Below are 18,526 nucleotides of genomic sequence, written 5' to 3' on the forward strand. Positions count from 1 at the left end.
CCTTCTATTGCTCCTCCCACAAACCAGGAAGAAAATCGGTCTCCCTCCAGCAGGTGCCGTTTTTTCGCCCACCAAGCAAGGAGTTTTTGTATGGAGGTCAAGGAGTGTTAGTCAACAAATTGGTCAAAATAAAATGAATGTCTTATTTGCAACGTGAGGTTTATTTGATCGAATATAAGTTCCACTAATCCAAAGAAAGGATAGTTGGAAGCTAAACAGCCCGCACTGCCGCTTTGTGGACAACAACTCCCATTTTAGGGCGGAAAGACATGTATTTTGTCAATATATGCATATATTGCCCCAATGCATTGTAAACAGGAAGCACAACCTCCTCATGACCTTCTTCGATCTGAAAACGTAGCGGCAGCTCTCCCTAGCGGTTAGCAAGCAGTTAGCAGCGAAGGGAGTGGAGAGATTGAGAAGTGAAAAGACAGGAAGGCCGTGGTACATCGGCGTCTCCTATACTAGATCTGCAGTGGCTACGGCTGGTGGTATGACAGCTTCTAGCTATCGGCTTTGTATGGACATGTAAATCGCTGTTTTTGAAAGGTTTGTACAGTAAACAGCAGCACCGATTTGCCAATAATGACAGCCTGAGTCATTGCTTGTTACATACAGCCAGTCAGCTAGCTAGCTAGCTGCTAAAACTGGTTAACATTAGCTGGAGAGCTTACTTTACTTCAGTCATTGCTCTACTTCCACAACGGATAGTCAATATTTGCATGATGTTGCTAGGTAATTTAGGTAACCCTAACCCATTTTTGGCTCTGGGTTTGCTAATCAAAGTGCCCCAGAATTTCTCTAGAAATTATGGTATAGAGAAGGTTTGTTGCCAGCTAGGCTAGCTAGCATGATGGCTAACTGTCAAGTGATAATTGCTAGAAGTCTCTAGTTGTACCATTATTGCGGTATCCTCCTAACTAACTAGTTAGGCTCTAGAGTTTTTCCACGTCCGTTCACGTGATCAGGAAAAGTTCCTGGTCCTACTGATTCCACACTAGCCTTGGAGTTGGGACTCTCAGTGAGAGTTTGTAAAATATTATTGGAAAGGCTGTTTCTTTGCACTTACAGGATGCATCCCAATTATCCACCCTTCTCCCAAAGTGTGCATGGATTTAAAAGCATTGTCTGAAGGAAATTTCCACCATTGTTACAGAAATAACCTGTAAGTGTGCAAGTGCACACTTTGGGAAAAGGGTGGAGAATCGGGACGCATCCACAGTGTGTTGACCTGATCCCCTCTTCTCTTGCAGGAGATGTCTGTGTTGACCTGATCCCCTCTTCTCTTGCAGGAGATGTCTGTGTTGACCTGATCCCCTCTTCTCTTACAGGAGATGTCTGTGTTGACCTGATCCCCTCTTCTCTTGCAGGAGATGTCTGTGTTGACCTGATCTCACCGTCCTGACTCTTGCAGGAGATATCTGTGTTGACCTGATCTCCTCCTCTCTTGCAGGAGATGTCTGTGTTGACCTGATCCCCTCTTCTCTTGCAGGAGATGTCTGTGTTGACCTGATCCCCTTTTCTCTTGCAGGAGATGTCTGTGTTGACCTGATCTCCTCCTCTCTTGCAGGAGATGTCTGTGTTGACCTGATCTCCTCCTCTCTTGCAGGAGATGTCTGTGTTGACCTGATCTCCTCCTCTCTTGCAGTAGATGTGTGCTGTGCCTTCAAGATGAGTGTGAAGGCATTTGAACTGGTCCCTGCCGTGGAGCGGGAGCTCCTGATGGGAGACAAGGCCCGCATCAACATTGAGTGCATCGAGTGCTGCGGCAAGCACCTGTACGTGGGCACCAACGACTGCTTCATACATCACTTCCTGCTAGAGGAGCATGCCACGACCAAGGGGATGCTATCCTACACCGTCCAGAAGCTGCTGTTCAAGTACCTGGGCCTGAAAAAGCCCGTGGAGGCCCTGAAGGCCGCGTCAGCGTTAGAACGCATCATTGTGCTCTGTGACGCTACAGTTAGTGTTATTGACATGATCACCTTAGAACCCGTGCCTTCGGGCGGGGCCAAGATTAAGGGCGTGGCCGCGTTCTGCGTCAACGAGAACCCGGTGAACGGGGACCCGTTCTGCGTGGAGATCGGGGTGCTCTCGGCCCGGCGGCGCACCGTACAGATATACATGGTTTACGAGGACAGGGTGCAGCTGGTGAAAGAGGTCAACACGCCGGGGCAGCCGTGTGCGGTCAGTCTGGACGGTTACTTCCTGTGCCTGGCCCTCTCCACGCAGTACATGATCCTTAACTACAGCACAGGGGCCGCGCAGGACCTGTTCCCCTATGACAGCGAGGAGAGGAAGCCCATAGTCAAGAGGATCGGCAGGGAGGAGTTCCTCTTGGCTGCCCCTGGTGGCCTGGGTGAGTCATTACAACAGCAGCTGTATTGTTTATCAGTAGATCTTATTACTAACATATCACTAGTGACGTATTCTCTCTCTCTGTCTCTGTCTCTGTCTCTGTCTCTCTGTCGCTGTCTCTCTCCCTGTCTCTCTCTCTCTCCCTGTCTCTCTCTCTCTCCCTGTCTCTCTCTCTCTCCCTGTCTCTCTCTCTCTCTCTCTCTCTCTCTCTCCCTGTCTCTCTCTCTCCCTGTCTCTCTCTCTCTCTCTCTCTCCCTGTCTCTCTCTCTCTCTCTCTCCCTGTCTCTCCCTCTCTCTCCCTGTCTCTCCCTCTCTCTCCCTGTCTCTCTCTCTCTCTCTCTCTCTCTCTCTCTCTCTCCCTGTCTCTCTCTCTCCCTGTCTCTCTCTCTCCCTGTCTCTCTCTCTCTCTGTCTCTCTCTCTCTCTCCCTGTCTCTCTCTCTCTCTCTCTCTCTCTCTCTCTCCGTTTCTCTCTCTCTCTCTCTCTCCCTGTTTCTCTCTCTCTCTCTCTCTCTCTCCCTGTCTCTCTCTCTCTCTCCCTGTTTCTCTCTCTCTCTCTCCCTGTCTCTCTCTCTCTCTCCCTGTCTCTCTCTCTCTCTCTCTGTCTCTCTCTCTCTCTCTCTCAGGTATGTTTGCCAATGCAGAGGGTATATCCCAGCGTGCCCCAGTGAACTGGTCAGAGAGTGTGATGGGAGCGGCTGTGTGTTTTCCCTATGTGGTGGCGCTAGACGAGGGCTTCGTCACCATCCACAGTATGCTGGACCAGCAGCTCAAACAGACCCTCTCCTTCAGAGATGGACACATCCTACAGGACTTTGAAGGTGCCAACATGGCTCCCCTACACTAGTCTAAATGTCTAGCCTTGTTGGCTTACCTCAGTAGACCTATGTCTACAGTATCTATGGCTGAAGAGATGGTGACCCTGACCTGTCTGTGTCCCTAACCCTGACCTGTCTGTGTCCCTAACCCTGACCTGTCTGTGTCCCTAACCTGTCTGTGTCCCTGACCTGTCTGTGTCCCTGACCTGTCTGTGTCCGTCCCTGACCTGTCTGTGTCTGTCCCTGACCTGTCTGTGTCCCTGACCCTGACCTGTCTGTGTCCCTGACCCTGACCTGTCTGTGTCCCTGACCCTGACCTGTCTGTGTCCCTGACCCTGACCTGTCTGTGTCCCTGACCCTGACCTGTCTGTGTCCCTAACCCTGACCTGTCTGTGTCCCTAACCCTGACCTGTCTGTGTCCCTAACCCTGACCTGTCTGTGTCCCCAACTGTGTCCCTGTCCCATGTCTCTGTTCCCAGCTGTGTCCCTGTCCCATGTCTCTGTTCCTAACTGTGTCCCTGTCACCTGTCTCTGTCCCTAACTGTCTCTGTCCCTATAGGTAAGGTGGTTCTGGCCTCCACTAAGGCTGTGTACGTGCTGGTGCCCCTACCCCTGGAGAGACAGATTCAGGAGCTGCTAGCTGGACACAGAGTGGAGGAGGCCCTGTCTCTGACTGAGGGAGCCAGGAGGAACATTCCCAAAGACAAGTTCCAGGTACAGACTGTCTGCCACAAATAGTGTTTCTGCTAGAGAGCTTGTCAATACTCTCCACTAGCTGAGAACAAATGATCAAAAGGCTGATTTCTAGGCCTCCCTAGTGGAGCAGGGGTCTAAGCCAGCGCTAGCTGTGCCACTAGAGGAGCAGGGGTCTAAGCCAGCGCTAGCTGTGCCACTAGAGGAGCAGGGGTCTAAGGCAGCGCTAGCTGTGCCCCTAGTGGAGCAGGGGTCTAAGCCAGCGCTAGCTGTGCCACTAGAGATCCTGGTTCGAGTCCAGACTGTTTCGCAGCCGACTGCAACCGGGAGACCCATGGGGCGGCGCACAATTGGCCCAGCGTCGTCCGGGTTAGGGGAGGGTTTGGCCGGGCAGGGATGTTCTTGTCCCATTGTGATTCCTGTGGCAGGCCGGACGCAATGCAAGCTGACACGGTCGCCAGGTCTACGGTGTTTCCCTCCGACACATTGGTGCGGCTGGCTTCCAGGTTAAGTGGGCATTGTGTCAAGAAGCAGTGCGGCTTGGTTGGGTTGTGTTTCGGAGGACGCATGTCTCTCGACCTTCACCTCTCCTGAGTCCGTACGGGAGATGCAGCAATGGGACAAGACTGTAACTACCAATTGGATACCACGAAATTGGGAGAAAAAAAAATTAAATAACAAAAAACAAGTTTATTTCTATAGTTTATTTTGGTCTTTTGTGAGTACAGCCCAGGGGGTTATTGTGACAGTGATGCATCATGTGTTCCCAGGTGGCTCATTTAACTGGGGTGATTGTGTCCTTATGAAATGTAAAATATAGAATAAGAGGGATGAGATGTGATGCATCTTTAACTTTCTCTTTCATGACCCCCCCACCCCCCCTCCTCAGATATTGCACAAAAGAATCCTCCAGCAAGCAGGATTCATACAGTTTGGACAGCTTCAGTTTCTCGAAGCGAAAGAACACTTCAGGACAGGTCAGTTGGACGTCCGGGAGTTGATCTCCCTCTACCCTCTCCTCCTCCCGGCCTCCTCCTCCTTCGCCCGCTGCCACCCGCCGCTCCACGGGTTCGCCGACCTCAACCACCTGGCGCAGGGGGACCAGGACAAGGTCCAGAGGTGCAAGAGGTAAGAGATGTGGTCCTCTGTAGCTCAGTTGGCAGAGTATGATGTTTGCAACCCCCATAATAGGTGGTTTGATTCCCAGGACCATCTGTACGTAAAATACAGAATAAAGTGGCTGCTAAATGGCTTATTATTATTATTATTATTATTATTATTATTATTCTAGGTTCCTCATCACGTACCTGGGTGAGGTGCGAAGCACGGAGGGGGCTAACGGCTGCCGGGAGGACGTGGACACGGCTCTGTTGAAGCTGTACGCTGAGCAGGACCACGAGAGTCTTCTGGACCTGCTGGCCTCCCCCAATGCCTGTTTACTGGCAGACAGCGCCCCCTGGCTAGAGAAACACCACAAGTGGGTACTGCAGCTAGCCTAGCGGGTACTGCAGCTAGCCTAGCGGGTACTGCAGCTAGCCTAGCGGGTAATGCTGCTAGCCTAGCGGGTAATGCTGCTAGCCTAGGGGTTACTGCAGCTAGCCTTGCCTAGCGGGTACTGCAGCTAGCCTAGTGGGTAATGCTGCTAGCCTAGGGGTTAATGCAGCTAGCCTAGCGGGTACGGCAGCATTGCGTTCAAAGTAGCCTGCTATGCTATTGCCTTTTAAAGTGTGTAGTGAGTGTGTTTTTTATTTTGGGTTATCTTTCTCCTGTGCATCAGGTATTTTGCACTAGGCCTCCTCTACCATTATAACGGACAGGATTCAGCTGCTCTACAGGTAAACATGCTACTACTGTACACTACCTTAGTTTGAACACGGTGACCGTACCACCATGGCTCTTTATATGGCAAATAAATCTAATCAAACCTGGCCACATCTTAAACGAATGCGTTTTGAGCACCTAGGATGAAAAGCCCTATAAATCCAATCCATTATCTTGATTATTAATTTAATATGAATTGTAATGAAATGTCTATGGGGTTGTAAGATGCATCTCTGTCTCTCCTCCTGTAGTTGTGGGTGCGGATAGTGAATGGGGACCTTCAGGACTCTACCAGGTCTGACCTGTATGAGTACATTGTGGACTTCCTGGGTTTCTGTTCCAACCCGGACCTGGTGTGGAAATATGCGGACTGGGCCCTGCAGAGAGACCAGACGGTACGTTTCTGTCTGTGTTTCCAAATGGCACCTTAATCCCTATATTGTATACTACTTTTGACCAGGGCCCTATATTATATACTACTTTTGACCAGGGCCCTATATTATATACTACTTTTAACCAGGCCCTATATTGTATACTACTTATGACCAGGGCCCTATATTATATACTACCTTTTACCAGGCCCTATATTGTATACTACTTCTGACCAGGGCCCTAAGTTCTAGCAGAAACTAAGTAATGATGTCGACTGCCGGCCATTTTGGATATACCCGCAGGAGTAAAGAAAAGACTCCTCATTGTAATTCTATGGGTGTTTATCTGTGGTCTCTGTAGATAGGGGTGCAGATCTTCACCAGGAGGCCGGTGGGTCAGGACCAGGTTAAGGAGCAGAAGGACCAGGTGAACCCAGACGACGTCATCACGTACCTGGGGAAACACAGCCAGGCTCTGCTGCTCTACCTGGAACACCTGGTGCTGGGCCGACGGATACAGGTCAGAACATACACAGGACTTCAGAACATATTCCATACTCCACGATTTACCTCCTTCAACTATCCCCTGGCGCTTGGTCTTTACTCTCTGTCTGTTTGTCTCTGTCTGTTTGTCTCTGTCTGTTTGTCTCTGTCTGTTTGTCTCTGTCTGTCTGTCTCTGTGTCTGTCTGTCTCTCGCCGTCTCTCTCTCTCTCTCGCCGTCTCTCCCTCTCGCCGTCTGTCACTCTCTCTCTCGCCGTCTCTCCCTCTCTCTCTCGCCGTCTCTCCCTCTCTCTCTCGCCGTCTCTCCCTCTCTCTCTCGCCGTCTCTCCCTCTCTCTCTCGCCGTCTCTCCCTCTCTCTCTCGCTGTCTGTCACTCTCTCTCTCGCTGTCTGTCACTCTCTCTCTCTCTCTCTCTCTCTCTCTTGCTGTCTGTCACTCTCTCTCTCTCTCTTGCTGTCTGTCCCTCTCTCTCTCTCTCTATCGCTATCTGTCACTCTCTCTCTCTCTGCTGTCTGTCCCTCTCTCTCTCTCTCTCTCCTCTATCGCTATCTGTCACTCTTTCTCTCTCTCTCGCTGTCTGTCACTCTCTCTCTCTCACTCTCTCTCTCTCTCTCTCTCTCTCTCTCTCGCTGTCTGTCACTCTCTCTCTCTCTCGCTGTCTGTCACTCTCTCTCTCTCTCTCGCTGTCTGTCACTCTCTCTCTCTCGCTGTCTGTCACTCTCTCTCTCTTGCTGTCTGTCACTCTCTCTCTCTCTTGCTGTCTGTCACTCTTTCTCTCTCTCTCTCTCTCTCTCTCTCTCTCTCTCTCGCTGTCTGTCACTCTCTCTCTCTCTCGCTGTCTGTCACTCTCTCTCTCTCTCTCGCTGTCTGTCACTCTCTCTCTCTCTCTCGCTGTCTGTCACTCTCTCTCTCTCTCTCTCGCTGTCTGTCACTCTCTCTCTCTCTCTCTCGCTGTCTGTCACTCTCTCTCTCTCTCTCTCGCTGTCTGTCACTCTCTCTCTCTCTCTCTCGCTGTCTGTCACTCTCTCTCTCTCTCTCTCGCTGTCTGTCACTCTCTCTCTCTCTCTCTCTCTGTCTGTCACTCTCTCTCTCTCTCTCTCGCTGTCTGTCACTCTCTCTCTCTCTCTCTCGCTGTCTGTCACTCTCTCTCTCTCTCTCTCTCTCTCTCTCTCTCTCTCTCTCTCTCTCTCTCTCTCTCTCTCTCTCTCTCTCTCTCTCTCTCTCTCTCTCTCTCTCTCTCTCTCTCTCGCTGTGTCTGTCTGTCTGTCTGTCTCTCTCTCTCTCTCTCTCTCTCTCTCGCTGTCTGTCTCTCTCTCTCTCTCGCTGTCTGTCTGTCTCTCTCTCTCTCTCTCTCGCTGTCTGTCTGTCTCTCTCTCTCTCTCTCTCTCGCTGTCTGTCACTCTCTCTCTCTCTCTCTCGCTGTCTGTCACTCTCTCTCTCTCTCGCTGTCTGTCTCTCTCTCTCTCGCTGTCTCTCTCTCTCTCTCTCTCTCTCTCTCTCTCTCTCTCTCTCTCTCTCTCTCTCTCTGTCTGTCTACTGTATGTCACTCTGTATGTCACTCTGTCTACTGTCTGTAACTCTGTCTGTCAACTGTATGTAACTCTGTCTCTCTGTAGAAAGAGAAGCTCCACACCCACCTGGCAGTGCAGTACACAGACAGAGTCCTGTCTCTCCTGTCTCAGTCCCCCCCAGTGGACCAACAGGTGTCAGTAGCCCGGGACAAACTCCAGCTCCTCCTCAGGGAGTCCAGCCTGTACCGCGTCCAACTACTACTGGGTGAGCTGTCCATTGTCAATGTGTCCCAAATTACACCCTATTACACCCTATTCCGTATCCAGTGCACAGGGCTCAGGTCAAAAGTAGTGCACTACATCAGGAATGGGGTGTAATTTTGGAGGTGGCCAATGTTGTTGATTTCCACGTTTTTAAACAACATTTTAGTTTGATCTCGTCCAGTTGAAGTATTGTTCCTGTTTAAACATGAGATAATACCAATACACTACATTTAGTTTCCTGGCAGAATAATGGGGTCCTCCAAAAAGGACAGAATGTCTATAACCTGCTATGACCCTGGTTTTATCCATGACATGGTTATAACCTGCTATGACCCTGGTTTTATCCACGATGATGTGGTTATAACCTGCTATAACCCTGGTTTTATCCACGATGACATGGTTATAACCTGCTATAACTCTGGTTTTATCCACGATGACATGGTTATAACCTGCTATAACGGCAGGGTAGCCTAGTGGTTAGAGCGTTGGACTAGTAACCGGAAGGTTGCGAGTTCAAACCCCCGAGCTGACAAGGTACAAATCTGTCGTTCTGCCCCTGAACAGGCAGTTAACCCACTGTTCCCAGGCCGTCATTGAAAATAAGAATGTTCTTAACTGACTTGCCTGGTTAAATAAAGGTAAAATAAATAAAATAAATAACCCTGGTTTTATCCACAATGACGTGGTTATAACCTACTATAACCCTGGTTTTATCCACGATGACATGGTTATAACCTGCTATAACTCTGGTTTTATCCACGATGACATGGTTATAACCTGCTATAACCCTGGTTTTATCCATGACATGGTTATAACCTGCTATAACCCTGGTTTTATCCATGATGACATGGTTATAACCTGCTATAACTCTGGTTTTATCCACGATGACATGGTTATAACCTACTATAACCCTGGTTTTATCCACGATGACATGGTTATAACCTACTATAACCCTGGTTTTATCCATGATGACATGGTTATAACCTGCTATAACCCTGGTTTTATCCACGATGACATGGTTATAACATGCTATAACCCTGGTTTTATCCATGATGACGTGGTTATAACCTGCTATGACCCTGGGTTTATCCATGACATGGTTATAACCTGCTATAACCCTGGTTTTATCCATGATGACATGGTTATAACCTGCTATAACCCTGGTTTTATCCACGATGACATGGTTATAACATGCTATAACCCTGGGTTTATCCACGATGACATGGTTATAACCCTGGTTTTATCCACGATGACATGGTTATAACCTGCTATAACCCTGGTTTTATCCATGATGACATGGTTATAACCTGCTATAACCCTGGTTTTATCCACGATGACATGGTTATAACCTGCTATAACCCTGGTTTTATCCACAATGACGTGGTTATAACCTGCTATAACCCTGGTTTTATCCACGATGACATGGTTATAACCCTGGTTTTATCCACGATGACATGGTTATAACCTGCTATAACCCTGGTTTTATCCACGATGACATGGTTATAACCTGCTATAACCCTGGTTTTATCCACGATGACATGGTTATAACCCGCTATAACCCTGGTTTTATCCACGATGACATGGTTATAACCCGCTATAACCCTGGTTTTATCCACGATGACATGGTTATAACCTGCTATAACCCTGGTTTTATCCACGATGACGTGGTTATAACCTGCTATAACCCTGGGTTTATCCACGATGACATGGTTATAACCTACTATAACCCTGGTTTTATCCACGATGACATGGTTATAACCTACTATAACCCTGGTTTTATCCACGATGACATGGTTATAACCTACCATAACCTATGGCTCTGTCTCCCCCTCCCTCAGGTAAGATCCAGGAATGTGACCAGTTGTTTCTGGAGAGAGCCACGCTCCACGGGAAACTAGAGGAGCACGATAAGGCGTTACACATCCTGGTGCACCAGCTCAAAGACTTCCCCGCTGCTGAGGCCTACTGCGTGTGGGGTTCCGCCTCCCGGGACCCGGCCTACCAGCAGAGCCTCTTCCACCTCCTCCTGGGGGTCTATCTGGACCGGGACCTTCCCAGTAGTAGCGGCACCGGGGATCTGGAGATGGCAGCGGTGGACCTGTTAAACCGGCACGGGGAGGTGTTCGACGCTGTGCGCGTGCTGGACCTGCTTCCGGAAGGCTGGTCCCTGCAGCTGCTTCGCCCGTTCCTCGGACGCGCCCTGCGGGGGAGTATGCACGCCTGCCGCACCTCCCAGGTTGCACTGGGGCTGGCGAGGTCAGAGAACCTACAGCTGCAGCACGACAGGGTGAGATTGGAACGACGCGACACACACACTGCGCGCGCACACACACACACACACACACACAAAATCAAATCACATTTGTTTTGGTCAAACGTGTTCAGCAGATGTTATTGCGGGTGTAGCGAAATGCTTGTGTTTCTAGCTCCAACAGTGCAGTAATATCTACCCATTCACAACAACACACACACACAACTCTGCATTATGTGTTTACGACAAAGCTCTCCTGATTTTAAGTCTTTGTAATTGCTGCTACGTTCTGCTGAGTCGTGATGAAGGTGAGATGTAACTGTGGCCTTGTTGTCGTGTCATCAGTTGAAGCAGAGGAGGAGCCCAGTCCTGGTATCACAGAAGAAGGGGTGTGTTCTGTGCCACAACACCTTCAGCGAGCCGGACTGTGTGTGTCTTCCAGGAGGCGTGCCCGTACACACACACTGTGCCGCCCAGAGGGTGGTACGAGACTCGCCCACCAGGAGACAACTAGCCAATAGCAACAACCACACATGAAGCCCCTTGACCACCATCACCACCCAAGCCTCGCCCAGAGCCAGTGTGACGGGAGGAGCCTAGCAGCAGCCCGGGCTGTGATTGGTTGCGTCTGGGTGGGGGGGGGGGTCACATCAGATGATGACTATGGGGAATAAAAGCACAGAGGTTACCATGGCTACCGTGGTCCAGCTACCGTGGGGAGCAGCCCTGGAGCATACTCAGAAACACAGAGCTGACCACACTTCTCTACTGTGTGTGTGTGTGTGTGTGTGTGTGTGTGTGCGCTCGTTCATTTGTGAATAAAGGAAGGAAGGTATTTATTCCAGTGCCACCATGCATAAACAACAGGGAGACTGATGACCGACTGAGTTGTGAATGAAGTTCTACAACAAGAACTAAACTCCACATCCATCCATAATGACTTTAACATTGAAGTGAAACCTACAGTCTGTCCTGGTCCTCTGTTATGTCTGTCCTGGTCTAGTGCTGAACCCCTCTGTTATGTCTGTCCTGGTCTAGTGCTGAACCCCTCCTCTGTTATGTCTGTCCTGGTCTAGTGCTGAACCCCTCCTCTATTATGTCTGTCCTGGTCCAGTGCTGAACCCCCCCTCTGTTATGTCTGTCCTGGTCTAGTGCTGAACCCCTCCTCTATTATGTCTGTCCTGGTCTAGTGCTGAACCCCCCCTCTGTTATGTCTGTCCTGGTCTAGTGCTGAACCCCCCCTCTTATGTCTGTCCTGGTCTAGTGCTGAACCCCCCCTCTGTTATGTCTGTCCTGGTCTAGTGCTGAACCCCCCCTCTGTTATGTCTGTCCTGGTCTAGTGCTGAACCCCTCCTCTGTTATGTCCTGGTCTAGTGCTGAACCCCTCCTCTGTTATGTCTGTCCTGGTCTAGTGCTGAACCCCTCCTCTGTTATGTCCTGGTCTAGTGCTGAACCCCTCCTCTGTTATGTCTGTCCTGGTCCAGTGCTGAACCCCTCCTCTGCTATGTCCTGGTCTAGTGCTGAACCCCTCCTCTGTTATGTCTGTCCTGGTCTAGTGCTGAACCCCCCCTCTGTTATGTCTGTCCTGGTCTAGTGCTGAACCCCCCCTCTGTTATGTCTGTCCTGGTCTAGTGCTGAACCCCCCCTCTGTTATGTCTGTCCTGGTCTAGTGCTGAACCCCCCCTCTGTTATGTCTGTCCTGGTCTAGTGCTGAACCCCCCCTCTGTTATGTCTGTCCTGGTCCAGTGCTGAACCCCCCCTCTGTTATGTCTGTCCTGGTCTAGAGCTGAACCCCTCCTCTGTCCTGGTCCAGTGCTAAGCCCCTCCTCTGTTATGTCTGTCCTGGTCTAGTGCTGAACCCCTCCTCTGTTATGTCTGTCCTGGTCTAGAGCTGAACCCCTCCTCTGTTATGTCCTGGTCCAGTGCTGAACCCCTCCTGTAATGTCTGTCCTGGTCCAGTGCTGAACCCCTCCTCTGTTATGTCTGTCCTGGTCTAGTGCTGAACCCCCCCTCTGTTATGTCTGTCCTGGTCTAGTGCTGAACCCCTCCTCTATTATGTCTGTCCTGGTCTAGAGCTGAACCCCTCCTCTGTTATGTCTGTCCTGGTCTAGTGCTGAACCCCTCCTCTATTATGTCTGTCCTGGTCTAGTGCTGAACCCCCCCTCTGTTATGTCTGTCCTGGTCTAGTGCTGAACCCCTCCTCTGCTCTGTCCTGGTCCAGTGCTGAACCCCTCCTCTGTTATGTCTGTCCTGGTCCAGTGCTGAACCCCTCCTCTGTTATGTCTGTCCTGGTCTAGTGTTGAACCCCTCCTCTGTTATGTCTGTCCTGGTCTAGAGCTGAACCCCTCTGTTATGTCTGTCCTGGTCTAGTGCTGAACCCCTCCTCTGCTCTGTCCTGGTCCAGTGCTGAACCCCTCCTCTGTTATGTCTGTCCTGGTCTAGTGCTGAACCCCTCCTCTGCTCTGTCCTGGTCTAGTGCTGAACCCCTCCTCTGTCCTGGTCTAGTGCTGAACCCCTCCTCTGTTATGTCTGTCCTGATCCAGTGCTGAACCCCTCTGTTATGTCCTGGTCTAGTGCTGAACCCCTCCTCTGTTATGTCCTGGTCTAGTGCTGAACCCCTCCTCTGTTATGTCTGTCCTGGTCTAGAGCTGAACCCCTCCTCTGTTATGTCTGTCCTGATCCAGTGCTGAACCCCTCCTCTGTTATGTCCTGGTCTAGTGCTGAACCCCTCCTCTGTTATGTCCTGGTCTAGTGCTGAACCCCTCCTCTGTTATGTCTGTCCTGGTCTAGTGCTGAACCCCTCCTCTGTCCTGGTCTAGTGCTGAACCCCTCCTCTGTTATGTCCTGGTCCAGTGCTGAACCCCTCCTCTGTTATGTCCTGGTCTAGTGCTGAACCCCTCCTCTGTTATGTCTGTCCTGGTCTAGAGCTGAACCCCTCCTCTGTTATTTCTGTCCTGGTCTAGAGCTGAACCCCTCCTCTGTTATGTCTGTCCTGGTCCAGTGCTGAACCCCTCCTCTGCTTTGTCCTGGTCTAGTGCTGAACCCCTCCTCTGTTATGTCCTGGTCTAGTGCTGAACCCCTCCTCTGTTATGTCTGTCCTGGTCTAGTGCTGAACCCCTCCTCTGTTATGTCCTGGTCTAGTGCTGAACCCCTCCTCTGTTATGTCTGTCCTGGTCCAGTGCTGAACCCCTCCTCTGTTATGTCTGTCCTGGTCCAGTGCTGAACCCCTCCTCTGTTATGTCTGTCCTGGTCCAGTGCTGAACCCCTCCTCTGTTATGTCTGTCCTGGTCTAGTGCTGAACCCCTCCTCTGTTATGTCTGTCCTGGTCCAGTGCTGAACCCCTCCTCTGTTATGTCTGTCCTGGTCCTCTGTTATGTCTGTCCTGGTCTAGTGCTGAACCCCTCCTCTGCTATGTCCTGGTCTAGTGCTGAACCCCTCCTCTGTTCTGTCCTGGTATAGTGCTGAACCCCTCTGTTATGTCTGTCCTGGTCTAGTGTTTAACCCCTCCTGTTATGTCTGTCCTGGTCCAGTGCTGAACCCCTCCTCTGTTCTGTCCTGGTCTAGAGCTGAACCCCTCCTCTGTTATGTCTGTCCTGGTCCTCTGTTATGTCTGTCCTGGTCTAGTGCTGAACCCCTCTGTTATGTCTGTCCTGGTCTAGTGCTGAACCACCCTTTGTTATGTCTGTCCTGGTCTAGTGCTGAACCCCTCCTCTGTTCTGTCCTGGTTTAGTGCTGAACCCCTCCTCTGCTTTGTCCTGGTCTAGTGCTGAACCCCTCCTCTGCTATGTCCTGGTCTAGTGCTGAACCCCTCCTCTGTTCTGTCCTGGTATAGTGCTGAACCCCTCTGTTATGTCTGTCCTGGTCTAGTGTTTAACCCCTCCTGTTATGTCTGTCCTGGTCCAGTGCTGAACCCCTCCTCTGTTCTGTCCTGGTCTAGTGCTGAACCCCTCTGTTATGTCTGTCCTGGTCTAGAGCTGAACCCCTCCTCTGTTATGTCTGTCCTGGTCCAGTGCTGAACCCCTCCTCTGTTATGTCTGTCCTGGTCCTCTGTTATGTCTGTCCTGGTCTAGTGCTGAACCCCTCTGTTATGTCTGTCCTGGTCCAGTGCTGAACCCCTCCTGTAATGTCTGTCCTGGTCTAGTGCTGAACCCCTCCTCTGTTATGTCTGTCCTGGTCTAGTGCTGAACCCCTCCTCTGTTATGTCTGTCCTGGTCCAGTGCTGAACCCCTCCTCTGTTATGTCTGTCCTGGTCTAGAGCTGAACCCCTCCTCTGTTATGTCTGTCCTGGTCCTCTGTTATTTCTGTCCTGGTCTAGTGCTGAACCCCTCCTCTGTTATGTCTGTCCTGGTCTAGAGCTGAACCCCTCCTCTGTTATGTCTGTCCTGGTCCTCTGTTATGTCTGTCCTGGTCCTCTGTTATGTCTGTCCTGGTCCAGTGCTGAACCCCTCCTCTTATGTCTGTCCTGGTCTAGAGCTGAACCCCTCTGTTATGTCCTGGTCTAGTGCTGAACCCCTCCTCTGTTATGTCTGTCCTGGTCCAGTGCTGAACCCCCCCTCTGTTATGTCCTGGTCTAGAGCTGAACCCCTCCTCTGTTATGTCTGTCCTGGTCCTCTGTTATTTCTGTCCTGGTCTAGTGCTGAACCCCTCCTCTGTTATGTCTGTCCTGGTCTAGTGCTGAACCCCTCCTCTGTTCTGTCCTGGTCTAGTGCTGAACCCCTCCTCTGTTCTGTCCTGGTCTAGTGCTGAACCCCTCCTCTGCTATGTCCTGGTCTAGTGCTGAACCCCTCCTCTGTTCTGTCCTGGTATAGTGCTGAACCCCTCTGTTATGTCTGTCCTGGTCTAGTGTTTAACCCCTCCTGTTATGTCTGTCCTGGTCTAGAGCTGAACCCCTCCTCTGTTATGTCTGTCCTGGTCTAGTGCTGAACCCCTCCTGTTATGTCTGTCCTGGTCCTCTGTTATGTCTGTCCTGGTCTAGTGCTGAACCCCTCTGTTATGTCCTGGTCTAGTGCTGAACCCCTCCTCTGTTATGTCTGTCCTGGTCTAGAGCTGAACCCCTCCTCTGTCCTGGTCTAGTGCTGAACCCCTCCTCTGTTATGTCTGTCCTGGTCTAGTGTTGAACCCCTCCTCTGCTTTGTCCTGGTCTAGTGCTGAACCCCTCCTCTGCTATGTCCTGGTCTAGTGTTTAACCCCTCCTGTTATGTCTGTCCTGATCCAGTGCTGAACCCCTCCTCTGTTATGTCTGTCCTGGTCCAGTGCTGAACCCCTCCTGTAATGTCTGTCCTGGTCTAGTGCTGAACCCCTCCTCTGTTATGTCCTGGTCCAGTGCTGAACCCCTCTGTTATGTCTGTCCTGGTCTAGTGTTGAACCCCTCCTCTGTTATGTCCTGGTCCAGTGCTGAACCCCTCTGTTATGTCTGTCCTGGTCCAGTGCTGAACCCCTCCTCTGTTATGTCTGTCCTGGTCCAGTGCTGAACCCCTCCTCTGTTATGTCTGTCCTGGTCTAGTGCTGAACCCCTCCTCTGTTATGTCTGTCCTGGTCTAGTGCTGAACCCCTCCTCTGTTATGTCTGTCCTGGCCCAAACCTGAGATGAGCTTGAGTCTATCCCTGGGGAGGGTCTTACTGCAGAACACAGTACAAGCAGACCAGTTAGACATCTCCTCCTTCACTACAGTGGCTCCTCTCTGCTGCTGGTATCTGAGACTGAACTTGAAGACGATGATTCCCCAGTGAGGCTGTGTTCACAGCCAGGAGCGTTCCTAATTGTTGCTAAATGTTCTGCTGTGTTGCACACACTCTCTCACCCCTCCCAACCTGCTCCCCTTCCCGAACCTTGTGTCCACACTACTTAAGAACTGTCTCTCTGCCTTCAAGCAACAAAAAAAAACAATGTTTTGGTTTTCATTTTGCTAACCAAGGTGAGGTTGAAACATCCAGCTAACCTGATGCTCGCTGGTTTCAGCTCAGACCAGGGCCGTATTCATTAGGCACCAAACTGAAGTAAACGTGACAGGGACTAGCTGAGCCATCTCGGAAAAACAAACTTGTTTTCCTCTTCCACTGCGAAACATTTTGCTTCGGTGTTCCAGGATGAACATGACCCCAGCTCTATGGGATGTGAAATGCTAAAACACTGAAAACAGAAGAATTGGCTAATGTTTCACTGACCAAAGCAAACGTTTAACCTGATCCCAGATCTGTTCGTGCTCATGCCAACTTCATTGCTATTAGTCAAGCCAATTATTTTTGGCATGACTATGAGTGACAAGGAGTTGTCATGGTGACACAAACAGACTGGCACTCAGGCTAAGCTAGGTCCTATTTATAGAGTTCTCGGCTTTGTATCTGTCCCATTATGGCATCAGTGACAGCATGAGCAGCACCATTGAGGCTATCACCATTTTAAAGTAGTACATTTTCTTTTTTTTATGTTTGAAAAAGTGTATCGCTAATATTAGTGATTTACCTCCACCTGCATTGCCCGGGGTCTTGAACCAAATCTTGTCATTCATTTGTTGTGGCCACTACAAGGCTTTGATATAGCTTAAAGCCATTTACAAAACTAAGCAAACAAATTTGAAGAAGACGATGCTCTCTGATCATTGACCGATCGCTCCCATCTCATAGGAATCGCTGTCCAGTTGACTACTTTAAAATGGTGGAAGCGCTCAGTGACAAAGTCCAAGCAAATAGTGTTATTTCCAAGTAATGATCTCTCTCCATCTCTATGGTCCTGTCCCAGTTCACGTCGATCAGTGAACAACGTGAGTGTGGGTCGAACAAAGCAGGAAATCAGCCTTTGTATTAACACATGGATTTACAGGGAAATCCTTCAATTATGCAAATTATCCGGTAAAATCTAATTAGTTTTTGTGGCGACGCGTTAAAACCAGATGAGCGTTTTGTGAAAAAAAGGAAAAGGGAAAACGCATTGCAATGCAGTCTGTCTGTTTAAAGGCTTTAGTTGTTTTGTTCTCACCCTGCTGCAAGGTTAGGGTTAGGGTTAGGGTTCTCACCCTGCTGCAAGGTTAGGGTTAGGGTTCTCACCCTGCTGCAAGGTTAGGGTTAGGGTTCTCACCCTGCTGCAAGGTTAGGGTTAGGGTTCTCACCCTGCTGCAAGGTTAGGGTTAGGGTTCTCACCCTGCTGCAAGGTTAGGGTTAGGGTTAGGGTTCTCACCCTGCTGCAAGGTTAGGGTTAGGGTTAGGGTTCTCACCCTGCTGCAAGGTTAGGGTTAGGGTTAGGGTTCTCACCCTGCTGCAAGGTTAGGGTTAGGGTTCTCACCCTGCTGCAAGGTTAGGGTTAGGGTTAGGGTTCTCACCCTGCTGCAAGGTTAGGGTTAGGGTTAGGGTTCTCACCCTGCTGCAAGGTTAGGGTTAGGGTTAGGGTTCTCACCCTGCTGCAAGGTTAGGGTTAGGGTTCTCACCCTGCTGCAAGGTTAGGGTTAGGGTTAGGGGTTAGGGTTAGGGTTCTCACCCTGCTGCAAGGTTAGGGTTAGGGTTCTCACCCTGCTGCAAGGTTAGGGTTAGGGTTAGGGGTTAGGGTTAGGGTTCTCACCCTGCTGCAAGGTTAGGGTTAGGGTTAGGGTTCTCACCCTGCTGCAAGGTTAGGGTTAGGGTTCTCACCCTGCTGCAAGGTTAGGGTTAGGGTTAGGGTTCTCACCCTGCTGCAAGGTTAGGGTTAGGGTTAGGGTTCTCACCCTGCTCGCAAGGTTAGGGTTAGGGTTCTCACCCTGCTCGCAAGGTTAGGGTTAGGGTTCTCACCCTGCTCGCAAGGTTAGGGTTAGGGTTCTCACCCTGCTCGCAAGGTTAGGGTTAGGGTTAGGGTTCTCACCCTGCTCGCAAGGTTAGGGTTAGGGTTAGGGTTCTCACCCTGCTCGCTGCTGGTTTATAGCAAACTGATTTATCGGTCAAAAATACTATTTTGACTTTTTAAAATGTGTGA

At 50.4% G+C, this 18,526-nt stretch overlaps 1 protein-coding gene across 2 annotated transcripts; it reads left to right on the top strand.

The window, feature by feature from the left end:
• The first annotated feature begins 356 nt into the window (after positions 1-356).
• Positions 357-11,243, top strand: LOC139412731 (transforming growth factor-beta receptor-associated protein 1 homolog). Of its 2 annotated transcripts, none has more exons than XM_071159405.1 (12): positions 357-549; positions 1,649-2,359; positions 2,983-3,177; positions 3,734-3,888; positions 4,757-4,995; positions 5,159-5,344; positions 5,645-5,702; positions 5,940-6,083; positions 6,421-6,579; positions 8,178-8,337; positions 10,175-10,623; positions 10,933-11,243. In XM_071159405.1, the coding sequence occupies exons 2-12, from the start codon at positions 1,672-1,674 to the stop codon at positions 11,122-11,124; spliced, it is 2,625 nt and encodes an 874-aa protein (XP_071015506.1). In that variant the 5' UTR covers positions 357-549; positions 1,649-1,671; the 3' UTR covers positions 11,125-11,243. The 2 variants fall into 2 exon arrangements, with proteins under 2 accessions (XP_071015506.1, XP_071015508.1); XM_071159407.1 differs by having other exon boundaries at positions 360-549; positions 1,610-2,359.
• The last annotated feature ends 7,283 nt before the right edge of the window (positions 11,244-18,526 follow it).

Source organism: Oncorhynchus clarkii, chromosome 7 (assembly GCF_045791955.1).
Source record: "Oncorhynchus clarkii lewisi isolate Uvic-CL-2024 chromosome 7, UVic_Ocla_1.0, whole genome shotgun sequence".
NCBI classification, from domain to species: Eukaryota; Metazoa; Chordata; class Actinopteri; order Salmoniformes; family Salmonidae; genus Oncorhynchus; species Oncorhynchus clarkii.